This window comes from Geospiza fortis, unplaced genomic scaffold (assembly GCF_000277835.1).
Source record: "Geospiza fortis unplaced genomic scaffold, GeoFor_1.0 scaffold231, whole genome shotgun sequence".
Lineage (NCBI taxonomy): Eukaryota > Metazoa > Chordata > Aves > Passeriformes > Thraupidae > Geospiza > Geospiza fortis.
The window spans coordinates 1,101,945-1,120,737 of record NW_005054351.1 but is presented as its reverse complement, the minus strand read 5'-3'; the positions used below and the strand labels follow the sequence as shown (position 1 = coordinate 1,120,737).

General features: G+C 37.9%; 1 protein-coding gene across 1 annotated transcript in view; it reads right to left on the bottom strand.

Moving 5' to 3' along the window:
* Positions 1–676: 676 nt before the first annotated feature.
* LOC102035395 (ubiquitin-conjugating enzyme E2 E2) overlaps positions 677–18,793 on the bottom strand; it is a 196,121-nt gene continuing 178,004 nt past the window's right edge. The window contains exon 5 of the mRNA XM_005423368.2: positions 677–1,099. Within this exon, the coding sequence (XP_005423425.1) occupies positions 1,002–1,099 (98 nt within the window). The 3' untranslated portion in view covers positions 677–1,001. The remainder of the gene's footprint in view (positions 1,100–18,793) is intronic.

The window sequence follows — 18,793 nt, the reverse complement described above, 5'->3', positions numbered from 1 at the left end:
ACTATTTCAAATGTAACAAGATGGATATAGTGAAGCCATAGTGTAAAAGATGCAGCAAGAGGCTTCTGAATAGCAAGCCTGAGCAGAGACATATGAAATAAAGACCTTGGAACCTGGAAGATGTTTGTATATGAAGAAAGACACAATGAAGAATTCTAAGTTAAGAAATGCATTGTTGAGAAGAAGTGAATAGTTCAGATCTAAAAATAGTTTTTTAACCTGCAGTTGTATTGTGTGACGACTAAGCAGCCTATGCTGCATAAACGCAAAAGCACCGTGCATTTATCAGCCACAGTGTTTTATTGAGTGCTTTAATAATACAAGTGTACATCAACTGATCCACAGTCAAAAGTGTCAGGTCCCTAAGAAATTTACAAGCACTTTTTTTTGTTGTTTTTTAAGTAAATCAAAATACATATTAATTTCTTCAATGCAATAGCCTTTTGTGTGGGAAACAGAAGGCTAGTGATAAACACAGTCTTAGTAATGCACAGTGATTCTTGATTTTAAGCTTTTATACAAAACTTGTTCCCAGTAGCATGCACCCACCATTAAAGACTTCAGTACAAAAAAATAACCCTAAACACTACATTTAAGTAGAAATGAGATATAATTCTGAATTTGTTTGTTTTCCCCAAAACCACATGAAAGAAAAAAAAAAAAAAAAAAAAAAAAAAAAAAAAAAACAACCCCACACATTAATACAAAGCTTTCTGATAAAGCTCTATACTATTACAGATCCAACATTCTTTGCACTGATAACCAAAATTCCCTGTCTACATTTGAGGGAAACAACTTTCAAGTTAACAGAACAAAAAAACCCAGAACAAATAAAAATAAAAATAAATCAAAAATTAAACAAAAAAAAAAAGAAGGAAGTAAGGACAACCTTTTGTCACAAAATGGTTCAAGATTTAATAAAAAATAAGAATGAAGGGAAGGGCTATTGATGCACTTAGTGAATGTGCTTGCACAGGTCCAGCAAATCCTAGAGGAGGTTCCTATGTGGCGTATCGCTTGGTCCACTGTCTGGCCATTCTGTCGTGCTCTGCTCTGTTAGTCATGTACTGAGTGGCAATGCTTCCAACCAGGGGGTCAGCTGAAAAGGAAACACAAACCGTGAAATGCACGTCAGCCCCTTTTTAGATCCACATTCCTTCAGTTCTCTTAGGTCTAACAAGGTGCCCACATATACCAGCCTTGTTTTCAAAGCAGGGAAGGAAGGAGATGAAGGTGAGATGGATGGCAATCACCTAGACATGTCTCGTAAGCATATAACTGAAACAATTTTCTAAAGTTCTACCTCACAAAAAGAAGTTCTGATAATTTTATTTTGAGCTAAAACTCACCTTCAGGTGATGTAATTTATTTATGGTATTAGAACTCCCACAACTATTCATAATCTCACCTAAGAAGAGGATGAGCTCTAATTCTATTATCAGGTTGAATGCTGCTTTCTTTTCTTTAAAATATTTTTAGTTTCTAAGAATAAAGAAATGTAAGGAATTAGGGCAGCAAGTACTATTTTCAAAGCAACAGAAGTTAATTCCAAATAATGGGATTTTTAAATTTAATTTATGGACTCTTTCTGAGCATTCCTATGCCCAGAATGCTGCATGATATGGTCTGGTTCTATGAATTACTTCACAAATAATTAATCAAAACCAACCAGTCCCCTAAATAAAACAACCCAAGACAAGACATTCTCACAAATGACTGTATTTCATCAACGTTTTTCTTTTTCAGACAACACTTTTTCTCATTTAAAGCAGACAAAATTTATATTTTCCCCCTTTTTTTGAGGGGAACACATGCTCTTGATATTTCTGCTGCAACAGTAAATGTTCTGAGATTGTACCATGCATGTCCAGAGGCACTGATACCACACTTTTCCCTGACTTAGGACAGATGAAGATGACTTCTTGTGAAAGCCAGGTATTAATCAGCTTTGCTGCTGTCTGAAGATGGTGCCACTGAACAATCTGAGCATCAGCTTTCTTGGTACAGTTGTAATCTGAGTGTGGTGCTTGCACTGTTAACCACGGAAATTCCCGGAACAAGATGTCAGGCCTTCTGTCAAGCAGAGTAAATCTGGCCTTTTTTGTTTGGTTGTTGATAATAAGAGCTTGTGATAGGGGAAACACATTGGCTTAGCCAAAAATTGCTTGATTGGCTGACCGCCAATCTCACTGAATATTAGTGAGTAATAGTGAGTAATCAGTGAATCCTAGTGAGTAATATCTACTAAAAAAAAATTCTTTCACCTTCCATGCATAACCTGCACTTTCAGGAAGAGCCTGTGATTTGAATGTTAAGTTTGTACCTTCTAAACTAGCAAGATAAGTTATCACTGTGACTGCAATGTACTAAGTCCCTGTAGTCTCAGTCCTGCAAACACTTACTGCATGTCCTTACATTTAATATCTTAATATATCCAGAGGAGGTCACTGAGGCCTGGACTTGGTTATTTTTACATGCATGTGTGTAAAAGAAGTGTATCTGATCTAAGATAAAATTTAAAAGTTGTAGACTGGAAAGTATATCACCTTTAACTCCACAGCCAGGAAGAGAAACTGTATAGGGGATTACCTGAGGGATTTTGTCATGTGCAAACAGGAGGTCAGCAGTCTACAGGCTCTGAAGTAGCAAAAAGTTATTTGTGGCTGGAATGAGGTTTGGGAAGCACTGCAGGTTAAATAGGGAACCTGAGCAATAGGAAAGGGCAACATTTCTCTTTGCAAAAGATTTCCCTAAATAGCAACAGGGAAACCTTGTCATAGTGTAACGGCAGCTTGGGGATGAGCGTGAGACCACTGCTACAAATTCCCACATCCTCCTTGGACACAAGGCCCCTGTGCAAAGAAACACTTGCACAGACTCGTGGAGAAATGGAGACTAAAGGTTGAACTTGAAAGGAATCTTTAAAGCAAAATTTGAAGCATATCCTGGTTTTCATGCTTGTAGGGGAAGGTGGGGTTTGGCCTCTGAGGCATCTGGCTGGGAAGGGTTGCAAGAATATCACAGCATTACCATCTGGAATGCAGCAAGTTCTTATTGAGGTTTAGTGTGTATTTAAAGTCATGCCTCTGAGAACTTTATAAAGCCTTGTATGAGTCAGTGAAAGTGAGGCGCTGTAGTAAAGGTTTATCTAGTTCAAATTTGGAAGTTTTTACATGTGCAGGATGAATGTTTCTGCAAAAGCATGAATTTCACATTGAGAAAAATTGATTTCCTTGATATACTGCAAGGCTACTGAGGATCACATCATCATCCCCAAACCTCGATGATAATTAGAATGTTTGGTTTCCTAGTGTGGGGTTTCATCTATATCTCCTTTTAGGAGCAAGAAAGTATTTCAAAACCATACATCTTTAAAAGGCTTTGGAAGGTACAGGCTCTTCCCCCAGCCTCTTCCCAGCATGGGACGGTGTCTCCTTTCCTTTGGGGTGAGAGAATTAGTGAGAGGTGTTCTTGGTAAGGTGTGGAAATCTGTTCAAGTCCAGTAATGTAAAGAACCGGGCTGTTTATTTATCCATGTGTTCAAGCCTTTGTCTCTGCAGTGTTTTGTTTGGCAGCTGAAAGAGTGGAGGTGGTGGCCTGTCAGATGTCTGACGTCTACAAAGCTTTGGTTTTAGGTGTGTAAATTCCTTCTGAGTGACCTGAGAATCAACTATCAATCATCTCAGGTGCTTCCCCCAAGCCAGTGCCTCCCTTCAGTGGTGTCTGCCTGTATGAAGCAGGACTGTGGAAGCAAAGAGATGTCCTTGCTTCCTGTACCATGAGCAGGACCAGCTGCACCCACAGCCAGCTGCAAAGCGAACACTACTAAAAGGTACTTTCAGTAATTACAGCAATGACATTGATTTTTTTTCAGTTTGGCTGTGTGTTTTGTTGGTTATAACAATATTGAATAAAAAACCAAACCCACAGTTTGGGAAAGCCACTTGCTCATTTGAGAGCAAGGAATTTATTTCAGGAATAGAAAAATAGTTATTGACAGCGATGCTCAGCTATTTCACATCTCTGTCAGAGGGTCTGGAGGTTTTTCACACGTAAATATGTATGAGGACTTTAAAAAGGGCACTTTAATAGGTGCTTGAAGAACTGGCTTATTTTAGCAGTTGCTGTGAAGCCATAAAGCCATCAGGAGGCACAACTGCTTTGTTTGGGAAGCCAGGACAGCTGGCAAGGAGGGAAATGTAAACTTCAGACCAGAGCCACCCAAGCAGGGGCGCAGCGGCCAATTTGAAGCAGCATTTGTGCCACAGGATGTAAAGAGAGGGTGTGAGCTCCAGAAATGCCATTGGTCTCTCCCTGCAGCTGTGTGGGCAGCTCCAGCCAGCAGGTCCAAGGACACACATCTCTCAACACCTCATGAGTCACGAGTCACCACTGCTGCGTAATTCGCCGTGACGGGCGTAACACAGAGATTACAAGATAAATTGATGCATCTTAATTAAAACAATTAAAAGATGTAACTCCCAACATGCACAAGCCTTTGCTATAGTGCCCAAGTCTTACAAAATATCAAGTATGCGGAAGAAATCCTACAAAATACCAAGTATGAGGAAGAAACAATGGTCCCCATTTACCCCCCTATGCTATGAAGCACATGGCTGAGCACCACCTGGTGCTCAGCTGGGCTGCACTGCTTAAGGGTTATTGTGAAATATCCATTAGTAGGGCCAAATATGTATTTATAAAACAACCACTGCATAAACTATCTAATTAAGAGATGAAAAGGAAAATTTGATCTCAAAATTCATAACAACATTTTTCTTTTGTTTCCACTTCCGACTACCAGAAAGCTTTCTTATTTTCCATTTGTATATATCTGTGGTTTTAATCTTGATGCTAGAAATTTGTTTCTATAACTAGTCAGCTGTTTTGTTTGTTTCTATAACTAGTCTAATTTTTAATGTTTTCTTTCCTTAAAGAAGTAGCATGATTCATCAATGAATCAGGGTTGATTTCAGAATTTTACTCTAAACAGGACTGTGTCCAAATGACAACAATTACCAGGGGATAGGAGTATAAAGCTATGCCAGGAATGTGCTGCTGAAAAAATCTTGTGAAAGACATTAAAATAAACCCACAATCAATTAACAAAAAAGCATATCTATGCAACTCATGGCCTGGCAGGAGATCACCAGATGTGTGGCGGCTGGCTTGAGAGCCGGATGGCACCCTCTGTGCACAGCTCCTTCCCTGTCCTGTGGGCAGGAATGGGCTTCCCAGCCTTTGGGGTGCTGGTGGCTGTGCCAGCCTGGAGGAGCTGCTCCAGCTCCGTGGACCCAGAAATCTTTAGGCCTTGTAATTTACTGTTCCTTCTAAAACCCCACCCTAAGATGCCTCCATAAGCTTTAACTTGTGTGAAGGAAATTTTTTATCCTGTACTCTGACTAACTCCATGCAAAATATTACTCCACCAGGAATTACAGGATCAAATTTCACATCAGAGGACAGTGCATGAGCAATGAAAATATATATAAAAGGCACCATATTATATAGGCAAGGACAGAAGCTATGGTTCAGCAATCTAAGGAAAACGTCAATCTAAAGAACTAGACTATGAAAAAAATCTTCTGGATGATTTACAGGAAGACTGCAGCTGCTAAATCCCTCCTCACCTCACCATATGTAATCCTCATGTTATATTAGAATTCATGAAATTGCCCTGTATTTATGTGATTTTGAAAGCTGGGTGAGCTGGAGCTTGTCCCTAGCTTAAAAAGGTTGGATGCACTGCTCCACAATACCTTGTCATCTTCTTTTGCAGCCACTGAATATGACTGTATAAGGAAGAACATTTGTGTCTCATGTCTATTGTAAGGCTAATCAAATTTACACTTCAATTCTAGGGAGTTAATGCTATTGGGGATTTGGATGAGCTGAGGTTGGGTCATTACAAAATTTCAGCTGTGTTTAATGCTAGTTAAACTGCTTTATCATTCAGAAGGCAGACTATAATTCTTCCTTAAAAACTACTTTCCCCCCAAATAAATGAAAATATATTGCTACACTGTATTTTTCTCAGCTTGTATTTTTACAGCTATTTCTATGTCAGCAAATAGCAATTTCAGAGCAGAATTCATCTCCTGGGCTTTGCAATGCTCTTTTAAAAATACAGCAAACATACTCTAGTGAAATAAAAAACGGAGATGGTGTGTTTAACAGCTTGATTTCAGTGTGCCTTCCCTATCAACCACACAATATGCAATGAAATTCCAATTGGTAATGCCAACATGGTTAAAGAGACACACATTTAGACTTTAAACGTACATTATGGTGTTTGTATGCATTTTATATATTTTTATGAGCTTTTATAAAGTAGAATTTTATTTCCATTGCAGTATTTTGCAGTTTTAATAGAGAACAGCTGATGGAGCCAGTTATTACATCACCACAAGTGGGTTCTCAGAAGATTGCTGGAGTACCTTAAAACCTAAAAAACACCACAGCACTATAAAAATCTCACAGTTTCTTCTGCCAAATATTTAGAATCTACTTTTTTTTCTTGGTCCAGGTTTGGATTCAGCTCTGTATCAGGCTGTAAAGAGTTGGGCTCCAGCTGAAGTACAGAATTAAAAGTGGAAGAATTTCCAAAGCTTAAATGCAATTTGAAAGGTCTTATTTCTTCTCCCGAACTAAATGACTCCATGCTCATTGCTGTGAGAGCACCCTGTTGAGAGGCTCTACAGATCTACCTGTACTGAAACAGCAGTCAGCAAAAATTAAACATTTCCTATTCTTTGGACAGGATGTGTGACATGAAACAAGTAATTTTCCAGTTATTTTAACTTCAGTCACACAGTTAGAAGAGTTTTTGGTTTAGGGAATACTACTTTTTTTTGTTTGTTTCTTTTAGGACAGCCTCTCTTACCAGATATTATGCTGTATTTATTTTTCAATCAAAAAAAATGTGGAGTGCTTGATCTCTGTTTTTAAAGAAAAGTCAATGTGCTCTCTATGTTATCTACAGGATACCTGCATTGGAGTTATCTTTGTACAGCAGTACAGGCAAGATTGGTTACCCCAAAACCAAACCTCCCCAGAATAAAAGTGCATATTTTCAGTAGCTACATTTTGTTTGGTGCTTTCACTGCAAATAGCAGTGCAGGACAGAATATATTCCTATATTGGTTTGCAGTGAAAGCCAAGACTTCTGCGTCCAATTTTTGTTGGTTTTAATATTGTACCAATCTTTAAGACCCAAAAGGGAAACAAAAAAACCAACCAACCAACCAACCAAACAAACAAAAAAACCAACAAAAAAAAAAACCCCAAAAAAACCCACCCAAAACAAAACAAAAAAAAAAACCAAAAACCCCCCCCCCAAAAAAATTAAATTTAGGACTGGCACAAGCACAGAAACTATCACTTCACCGAAACACCAGTTTTCTTAACAGCAAATGGTGACAGTTTAATTCACACCAAAACCACCCTGAATTTAAAGATTATTTAATATGTAATTATACTTTCTTACAGTGTTTTCAGTGGTATCCAGCTTACTGTTATAAAAAGACCAGTCAGTGAAAACCGCAAAGGCAGTGTGAGACATGCTATACCAAATATGTCACAGAACAATTTAGTACTCCAAGAGGAAGGGATTAAGAGAAGATGAATTGTTTGTGAGTAATTTTATTTATTGTGTCACTTTGCCTTGGGAAGTTTTCATAGTTAGCCACATATCACCTGTTTCAAACTCAGTGAACTCCTAGAAGATCATGTCAAGGATACTGTGAGTCTTGGTGTAGAAAATGAGATATGTGAAATGCATCACAGCATCCTTCAGTGATCTTAGAGCAGCAGTGTTGCTCTCTTTTGCTATCATTAATAATAATGCACAGACTAAGCAATTCTTTGGGGGCAGAGACAGGTGAAGTGGCCCACTGAATTACTCCACTAACCTTTCACCTTTGAGAAGAGTGCTGAAACCCAGGGCACGAGTGAAAAGGAGTGCGGCAGCGCTAATCCCTGTTTGTGCAGCAATAAAACGAGCTCGCGGTTGGGAGCCTGATCAACACACGCGCACGAACTGGAACAACAGCGTGATTCAAGGCAGAACAAAGGGGGGTAGCAGGGCTCTGAATTGCTTTACACAGCCTACAAGCTGAACTACAATTTATTCCTGACTTTCACAAAATCACAGTTTCAACTGTCTACATAGAACGTATTTAACCGTCTGCGGGGCTCGTTGAAAGCAATGCAGAAGAATGATAAAGTGATCAATGAACACTGTATTACAAAAAGAGAACAAATAAAATTAGTTTTTTCAGTAAAGAACAATGGTTGCCACTAGAGGAGAAAGGAGCACATTCTAGAAAGATCAAATGTCTACTAGGAAAAAGTCAGTGAAGCTAATATCAATTTTAGAAATTACAGTTCACAGTAGAAACCATATAATATGACATATAATGAAGTCTCATTATATTATTCTCATTTCAGGAACTAGTTTTACAGATTTGTCTGCTCACTTCTTAACATTCAATAGAAACATTCCAATATATATAGAAAGAAAGTCAAGTGTTCTTACAGTGGTGCCTTTGCTTCCCATCTGTGAAGCTGGACTAAAGCTTTTCCATCACCCAGGCGAGGTATCTAGATACCTTCATAAATGTGGCTGTACAGCTGTACGTCACAAAAAAGGCTGCCATGACTTGACTCTAAATTTTGAGCTCTGTAGAATTGCCAGAAATGCATTTGACTTCTATTAAGTTTGCACAATGATTGCAGTTACACAAATATTAAGGCATACGTGACTTGATTACAATGTCCAAACTGCTGTCTGGAGAAAAAAATGTTACCTATCTTCAAAAATAAAAGAGCTCTGCAAATCTAGTTTAGGAAACATCCATTTACTAAAGTATCCATTTTGTAAGCATGGAGGGAGAAATTCATTCCTCTCTCTAGACTTGTGTTTGATTGCTGTCAGGCTACCTACCACAGACCTGTGTGAAATATGAGGCTGCCTAAGAAAAAGATGTTTCAGAAATAAGGAGTATTATCTGGCCCAATTTTATTAACGCAGCTCTTAAAGGAAAGTGTTGGCAGTGATTCATCTCTGTATCTTGCCAAGGGAAATCATTCTTGTTTGAAGAGAAAGAATTTTTTTCAGTCTTCAGTTTTTAGCAGGATTTCTATAAACTTTACTGGCTGACTGGGAGTTAGCTGAGGCAATCATGGATCGGCGAGGCACAGTGTACTGATCTTGAAGAGTTGTCTTTAATTAAGGAAGAACATGCACCTATTAGATGTGCCAGTATGCTGGAACAATTAAAATTCTAAAATAACACACTTCACTTTGATGCTTGGACGCGTCTCAATATTAAAAGCACAGATACATTAGCAATGTGTCTATTCATAATAACTTACTCAATTGGGAAGCAGTCATTGCTATTAGAAAAAAAATTAATAAAATGGTGTTAGTAACTGTAGAACTTAATTTGAAAGACATTACATGGCATGTGGTTTGATAAAATTTGAAGAAGCTACAGCAATATGCATTTACCTTGTGGAAGATGGCTGTGAGTGGATAATAAGAAAATCACAGCCCTCAGATCTCAACATGTTGTCAAGCAACCAAAATGCTAAGACCCATAATTAAACTGGCTTTTATCCATAGGGTCATAAGTGTATTTTCAGAAAAGCACTGTGGATGTGATTTTTTTTCACGTGTCTGAAGACTCACTAAGAGAGGGATACCTAGGGATAGCATTCTGTAGGAATGCTCATGTGTTTGGCATTTCTTCTGTCTAAAAATAATGGAACCAGTTTTCCTCTGGATTTGTCTCTCCTTATTTCCCACTAATCACCTCCTCCAGGCAAAGGATTGACCTATGGGTCTTACACATCCTGAGCAAACAGTTTAACCCCTAAGCAGCTGAGGGTAAAGCTATTCTCTGTGACCATGCTTTGTGAGGGATTAGATACCCTATAATCACATGTACCAAAGGTAGATTGCTCTGCAAGAAAACCAGGAGGTCCTATAGGATCCACTTACCATGTGGACTCCCAGAGGACAGGAAGGGAGGAGGTGTTACTGCATGGTCTGGTCTTTTAGACAGTGAGGCTTTTAGACACTAAGAGAAAAATGAGTCCTAGAGCTATTTTCACTCTTAGAAGAGTGTTTGAATGTGAGCAATATCAAAAATCTTCAACTTAAACATACCCATTTTAGGCCAGATGCAGGAGTCATCTGAATCCTGCTCTTGAATCTTGAATTTTATACCTTCATTGCAATTCATCCTTAGAAAATAGAAAAGCCTACATGTGTTATGAATGCTGCTTATTTTGGTTTAATCTGATTTTCCCCTTCTTGTCCGATTAAATCTCATCATTAATTTGTCAAATTTAAATCCAAACCTCATTATTAATTTGTCAAATTTAAATCCAAAACTGCTATTAAGAATCCCATAAAAATGTCAAAAGAATACAAGAGGCCTTTATTTACAAAAGGTGGGGTTAGTGAAGATTTTTATCCCTTCTAAAGGCCTACTAAATGAAACTCTTTCATAGCCCAAGGCCTGAAATCCTTGGCAGGTTGAACATCCATTGGATTTTAATTTCTTATTCAGTAACAGTTAAAATAACTTTATTTGGAAATCTTATCTTTCCTACCTGAGGGGTCACATTGACTCCAGTGGCATGCCTGACTAAATGATAATCACTTTGCAAAATGATTTCAGGCATTGGCATAAAGAGTTCTGAGATTGAGCCATGGAAAAAAGCTACACAAGGTAGAGATGAAAAAGACACAGAAGGTCATTAAGGAATTCCTTCTGCTAGTATAATATTATGTCTTACAGTAAGTTCTACTTTCATGCCACTTTATACAGCCACTTTATCTAATCAATATTATAAAAACCCAAGCAAAGAGGATTCCAGCCCCTGAGAATTTTCTGAAATCAAATCCATCTTGGAGCTGTACATGCTCCACTCCACAGAAGGGCCTTTTTCTAAGCCTTGTACAGATGGAAAATTCTACAAACATTTTACTAATCAAAGATCTATTTCTGTATCCCACATGAATATGAAATCTTACAGTACAGCCCATCCTTAAATTTGTGACAATTGTATAATATATTTTGCTATTTAAGTAGCTGTCTACAACTCCAACTAACGCACCTGAACTTAATTTGCTGTGAAAATAGGGATTCTGAAACCCACACTGCATATAATTTGTTTTATTTGTTGCCTTTGATAGATCTGCAAAACTGTAAAAAACAAACAACCGTTTCCTCCTCCCCTGCTGAATAAAGTAGAAAATTAGCCATGCAAAATATGAGAGACGTGTCTTGCAGCAGTGTAAATCATCTCTGAAGGTAGAATCTGAATGACTCAGGAATACTAATTTCTGAAATCTTATGCAAGAAAGTGAGAGACTAAATGATTTAATAGCTAACATATCCAGGCTTATAAATTTTGCTTTTCAGGATGGACTCTACATTCTTATTGGGAATCTGCTAGCCAAATGTAGCAGGCTTCCTTTCAGGAGCTTAAAGAATGTGAAGCAGTGTGATTTCTATGGTGAAACAAAAATAATTGTATTTTAGGAACAGGAAAAATCAGTCTTAAAAATAGTTGTGCTAATTAGGGTCCTCAGGGTGGTTCTTAGGCAGTTGGAAACGTATGGCAAGAAATTTGAAAATCTGTCCTTGCCTTCGCATTAAAAAAGGTACACAGGGAAAAAGAAAATCAACAAACACACAAAACCAACTCCCACTTAGAAAAATGGAACAAAGTCTAAATGAAAAATCTGAAGTATAAAAGCTCAGCAGGACTGATGCCAGTTTACTCCATCTGAGATATGAGCTATTTTTACTGACTGGGAATAATGAATATTAGATTAAAGTATTGTGAAATTAGAATGTGATGTCTAAATTTATTGATTTTCTAGTTTTATGTATTCTTCCTTTAAATATATACAGTTATATTTGTGAGAAAAATATATTCAGTAGAATGGGTTAAGCCTGCAAGTGGTGTATCTACTTCATAAAAAAAACCCAAAAAGATTCCAATGTGATTAAAGACATGTCTGTATTGGCAGAGAAAACCTGCATGAAACATAGAAAAAATATTTAATGACTGTAAAATATTAGAGTATATTTTAAAAGGCAGTTTACTTTTTACCTTGGAACTCATTGAAATTAAGCTAGAAATCTGTATTTTATATATGAGAAATAACGGAGAGCTTTATTTAAATACTTCACATTGTTAAACGTTTAATGTTTGTGACTTATTTTGATCTTGGGTCATACAAATATTTATTATGTGTATGCTCTAGAATACCTGTCTTCTCTCTGAGCTAATGGGCATAGGAAAACTCCACTGGTAGTATTTTGAATTACACATGTTTATTGGAAAGAAAATAAATTGTAACCTTTTGTATTGGTAGAATCCACCACTAATGCATTTTCTCAAGGACCTTTAATTTAATGATGGTTGAGCCTAAGCTTAAAAAAACTCTGTGCAGAAACTTCTTGAGCAGAAATCAACCAACTTTTAAAAGTCCAGTATGTATATTTATCATATAGCTTTTATAAGTTTCTTGTAAGAAAAACCAAACCCAAAAGTCAGGTGTATATTTTTCCAGATTTACTTCCATTTTGTGGTAAGACTGTATTTTAGGTGTTCTAGAAACCCTTTCTGAGGAATAATAAAAATGAGGAACAGTTAAGTGTTGTGACAACAGTCTTTTTTCTTATGAGTGCCAGTTACATCCCTTTACATTTATTTCGTGTCACAGATGTACAAAGCCTCTTTACTGATTTGGATTTTAGTCAATCTTTGATTAATCAGATCACATTTAATAAACTGATGGTTGGCTATTATTATGTCTGAAGTTCAATTTTTCTCACAGCTCCTTAAGCAAAAACAAATTAGGAGCAGAAACATTGTTGAAAAGGACAAGAAATCATTAACAGCATGGTCAAAGCTTTTCCATTTAAGGAATGGTTGAAATCTAAGGTGATTTCTTCGAGATGGAAAAATCCACAAAATAAGTTGTGACAGGTAATTTGGTAAAGAAGATTAAAAAAAGAAAAAAATTGGTCTTGTTTATCTTTTCCATGGCAAGAAAGGAACACAAACAAAACCCCACACATATTTAGCAAAAGTTAAAAGAAGGAGATGCTTCATACATCAAATTGTTAAGCACACACAAAAAGTATAGTGCAGGAATACTAGAAGGTGATTTAGGAAAGTCAAAAAATAATTAGAAAACTTGGTAGCCATGCACCACCTGTGTTACCATTGTAAAAGCATGAAGGTCATGCTTCAGCACATAATCTGTTAGCTGTGGCTAAGAGGGAATTTCCTCTCCTGCGTATTACTGTGTGAGTAAAGTGCTTTGAGGGATTTTTACACTTGTCTCTGAACCACTGAGGGATGAGCAGCTGCAGGCAATGTACCTGACCCAGTGAGTAGCACTGGTCTTCTGCTAGAGAGTGACTGTACTCCTTCTACTCATTATTCTTTGCTGAGTTCCAGATACATAAAAAAAAAAAAAAAAGAAAAAAAAAAAGGAACAGGGTAAGTGTGCGTCTGTGACTGGCATCTGGAGCTATAGCTAACGACTGCATCATGCCTTGGATACCACAAAATCCAGATTTTATTTTTAAAACTAATCTCTACCATTCGCTTTCTAAATTACATAACCCCACCAATTTTCTCATGTAAATATTTCCAGACACTTTTCAGAAAAAAAAAATAAAAATTAAACAGACTGTAGACTTCTGAAACCATAATGGGGGGTTTAAAACAAAGTATTTCTAAACAATCTTACTTCTATAGTTGTGTTAATCTTTTTAATGAAGCCTTGTGAGCTTTGAATAGTCTAAATCTAAACACACTAAAAGCCTCTGTGCTCACAAATAATGGTCCTCTACCCATAAGGTGTTGTCAAAGTGCAACTGAAAAGAGCAATGATTTAGGCCAACATCAATAGTAATCCTGATCCAAGCCTCCTCCCCCTGCACACATAATTAGGAGATATTCCAAGACATATTTTCCTGAGAACTACTAAAGGGATGACAGTTCACAAATGTTTTCCCTGCTGTTATAATAATCCCCACAGTTATGAGTTCATGTTGAGGGGACTTAGTCAACTGATAAGAACAAATCTTGTAACAGTTTCATCAGCTTTTCATGGCAAAGGAAATTAATTCTATTTCAGTGCGTATCTATATGCAATTTTCATAACGTGCTGCTGCATTTTTTGCATTTACATCTGTTAAATACCATGTTTATAGATCATGTCCACAGAGTTGAAGATATATAGGTGTATGTGTCTGCAAATACTTAAAGACTAGATGTATAGCAAGTCTCTTTCTGGCAGTGCTGAGAGGCTCCTAGTGAGACTTCAGATGTGTAAATCCCATGGGAAGTACTGAAACCCTGCCAGCTGTCAGCCAGCAGCTTTAGGTGCCTAAATGCCTTTAACATATTGGTACTGTGTGTTCAGCTCAGAATATGAGAAGCTGTAAGTGATTCAAACTATAAAATAGAAGTTAGTATTGTATACACACTACAACGTAAGTGGTGTAGCGCAACATCTTTTAAATGGAATAGAAAAAGAAAGCACTGATGAGCTACCACGAATCTGTAAAAATCAGCTCTAGATTCTGTGATATGATCAGTCCAAATATGTAAATTTACCTATGTAGCAGGTTCTGCAGAACAGGGAGGGGAACATACAGTATTTATAGATACACAAGTACTTTCTTGCCAAAAGAACTTTGTCACAGTTGATGGGATCTCTTTGCTCATGTTTTTCTCAAGACAGCTCCACCTTTGAAGAAGTCATTCTATAAAAATATTAATAAAGCCTCCGTGTTGCCTTCGTTAACATCAGGGGCTTTACTCCCAGGGGAGCAAGACGCCCGACTCAGAAGTAGGCAGTTTCTAACGAGGCAATAACAGATTGCTTCAGGCAACCGATGCTCAGTCGTCGGAGGAGCTACTAGTCAATGGGGGCTTTTTGCTCTCAGTGGGGGGGTCTGAGTCTTTGTTGGATCGCCAAAATATTAATAAAGCCTCCGTGTTGCCTTCATTAACATCAGAAGCTTTACTTCCAAGAGAGCAAGACGCCCAACGTCCCAGCGTAGCTCTAGCCTAGTCGCTAAACTGCTTGCTAGTAAGCATGAGTAGTTATCAGCTCTTTAGTGATATTCAGCTCTAGATTTCAGCTTGCTTGCTAGCAGTAGTCAGCCCAGAGCCAAAAGCACCAGCAAACGAGAGAAAAGAGAAGAACCAACCAGAAGTTCCGCGAAAATGTCTTTATTAATGTGAAAAAGTCCCAGACCACACTCGTTCTGAAGAGTAAGTTAAAGTATGCCCCTTTTATAAGATTTAGAAAGATTGAGTTTGAACAAATAGCAAAAAGTTAAAGTCCTAACCTATAGAGTTACAAAAATAAGCTATAAAGTAGAAGTCAAGAAGTCAAGAAGCAAAAATGCTGTCTCATTCTCTCATTCAAATCCTCCAAAGAGCCTTGCTTATGTCCATAAAGACTGCTACAATTCTGCACTCCCTGAGAGCAGAACAAACTCCATCAGTTTCATGCTGCATTTTCCTTTCATGCTCCCTTAAGACAACTTCTTAGGATGGCCTTTATGCCAAACACCCATTTGCTCTGCTCCCCATCCAGCAGCACCGAGGCACCAGAGCAACCCCACACTGCTGAGCCAGAGCCTCCTGAGCAAGCTCATCTCATCTGGAGATAACCCATGTCAGAGATGTAAAAAGGAACAGAAAGGTTATGTTGCAACTCAGAACAAACCAAAAACCATTACTCCCTGAACTGACTCCTGGCTGCTTTAACTTTCATTTACTGTGTTACTTGTTGCCATGCTTGAGTGACATGGCATAGAGTATTTTCCTGCTTCAGATACAAAGAACGCATTTTCCATTGTGCTGAAACAGCCCAGAAACCTGCCCACTTCCTGACAGAGTACAGTATACAAACTCTGAAGAAAAGGGAAAAAACCAGCTCCAAGCTAAAGAATATAAATTATCTCAGACAACAGAGCAATTTCATTGTTTACATGACCCACTGCTGCTTACAAAAAGGACATATGGGAAAATGAGATTGTTTTGTTGTATGTCTGATAGTACTGTGTTGTAACATTGCACCAGGTAGCCTGTGGGTGCCAGGAAAGAATCAAAGTAGCAGGGCTTAACTGGCCTCATAAAATGGGACAAATTAATACTGTTTTACCAACTTAAAAGTATTTCAGGCATTTCCCAGAATATTCATCACATTTGACAAATCTACTCAAATATGGATTATTAAAGAATGAGCATTTATAAGGAGTACTTACAGTTTTCCTGTCTTCTATATGTCTTGACAAAAATGTTCAAAAAGGAAACAAAATTTCACCAGAACCACAACAGCATGTACTTGGGCAGAGGAAAGCCCAAGAGCCCTTTTTGACAAACTGAACAAAGCTGATAAGATGTTAAATGAAAAAGAAAAAATTCAGATTGGATTCTGAAGCAATTTCTGATAGTAGCAAAACATGCAGATTATGTCTTTAAGAAAAAAAATGACAAGAATGAGGAGAATGAGAAGTGGCTCATCCCTCGAACTTGCTGTCATCCAGAGTTTCTAAATTCACTTCACAACTGTGGGTGAGGGGAAAAGAAGGAATGATAATTGGGAAGTCTAAAAAAATTGCAGAAGGAACACCTGATGTGAACCAGCACTGACAGAAAGCAGCCTCTGCTATGGGGAAGCACCAGATGAGGAGGAACATGGTACATGCTTCCTGCTAGATTGAGATATATGGAATAATGGAGAGAAATGAAGATACATCCAGGCTGCTGAGTGGTGAGGAGCACAGACCTGTTCTTCATTACCTAGGGCTGGGTAGCTATTTTAAAGTTGGAACATGGAAGCCAAATAGCAGAGCTGTGACCACAAGTCAGCCAAATTCCCACTCAGAGCCAAATGCTCCAGCATGGAACAGATTTTATTATTACAGCTATGTTGCATTTTCCTTTATTAAGCTGTCTTGGATTTATTTGAAACTCTTTTTTTTTTGGATGGGAAAGCATTTTCAAGTATCAGAGTAATTCTGAAAATAGATCTTTTTTATTGATACAGTGGACATCTATTAGTGTATTAAAATGCATGCTGGTATGGCTGAGGCTTTGCTGGCTGAAGAAGTAGAGCTATTCCTGTGGAACCTGATGCATTGACATGCACTTGGTTTTTAAGTGGCTGTGGCAAATCTGGCTCTTGGTGCCCCTGTGCCAGAGATGGTCAGCCCAAAGCAGTGTCAGGAGCGTGGAGTGTGTCAGTGAGCACCAAAGCCTGGCAGCCTCACTCCAACTCCTGGGGGGAGAGGCATTTTCCTGAGAGGGCTTTAGTGAACTTACTCCCCTTTGTCTGGGGTGTGCAGAAGACAGTTCCATGGGTATTGTATTGTATATTGGGTATCCAGGTATTTCTGTCAATACCTTATGCAAATTTGTAGAGATTGTGAAATTGCTATGAACAAACATTTGGATGAAGCTTAGGTTTTCCAAATAGCAACACAAACTCAAAATGTGGAGGTGCTCAAAGCTTTCTAGACAGCAAATCTATCCATGTTGCACTTGGAGATATGAACTCTGTCTGGAGCAATTCCAATAGCTGGATTTGGGATGGCTGCTGAAGGCAAACTTGCCACGGGACAGGGCAGTGACATTAAAGCAGGACACCAACTTCCCTCCAAGAATGTATACTGCTGTCTGAAAGGGAAATGGGCTGAGAAATCACTAATTCAGTTCCCTCCCTTGCACATTGTCTGACTTAAATCTCCCCACCTACTCGTGTTTTGCAGAGGTTCTGGTAACAGCAGCAATTCCAGCAGCTTTGTAGCAGGGCAAATACCATTCAGGCTTTTAGGGCTTTTAAGATTATGTTGAAAAATCACTCTCCAAAGTGCTGTTTTAGATCCCATTGAGGATCAAAGATATGCATTAAATTACACTATTGAATCCTTTTCTGCAAAAGATGACAGAACCGGGATTTTATACCCTCAGCAACCAGAGTACAGAACCTTGCACACTCTTAGGAAAATGCTAAAGGGGGGAAAAAATGAAAAAGAAAAAAGAAAAAAAGGAAAAAGAATAATGTAATAACTGAATCCCACTTCCAAATTTTCTTAAATACCAAAACCTTCATGCAGGTGTCTGTAAGGGTGTTAATATCTTTTAGCAGACCTAAATCATGCCAAACCACATGGATAACTTGTAATTGCAACAGAAAAAGAACAATAGCATGTTATCCAAAATTGCTTGTTATACCTACACTGCGATAAAAACAAGAGGTTTCTAGGGAAGATAAAGGCAAAATGTAAGGATGACTCATATGAATAAAGCTTAAAAGCATGTCTTGTGTCCCTTAGCGAGACACGTAAAGATCCCCATAACCTTAGGATCTTTGACTTTGCTTATCTATGCTTAGATAAATGTAAGTAATTAAAATGCACAGCCACATTACATCATATGGGTTAACAAAGTATGAAACCATCCAGTAAATTCATGATTCATGGCAGTACTTGTAAAAAGCAGCACATCTACTTGTAACCAGGGTACAATATATTTGAAAGCCACAATGTACGCTGCAGAGTTTTTTAACATAAATAGTCTACTTTTCAGATGTGCTGTGAAACTGCAACTGCTATAAAAATTGATGGGTCTCACACTGAAGTAATGTAGTGCTACTTGTCCAAAGTAATGTAGTGCTACTCATTTACTCTCATAAGTACGTTTATTGTGAGGATATGCATGCTTCAAACTATGT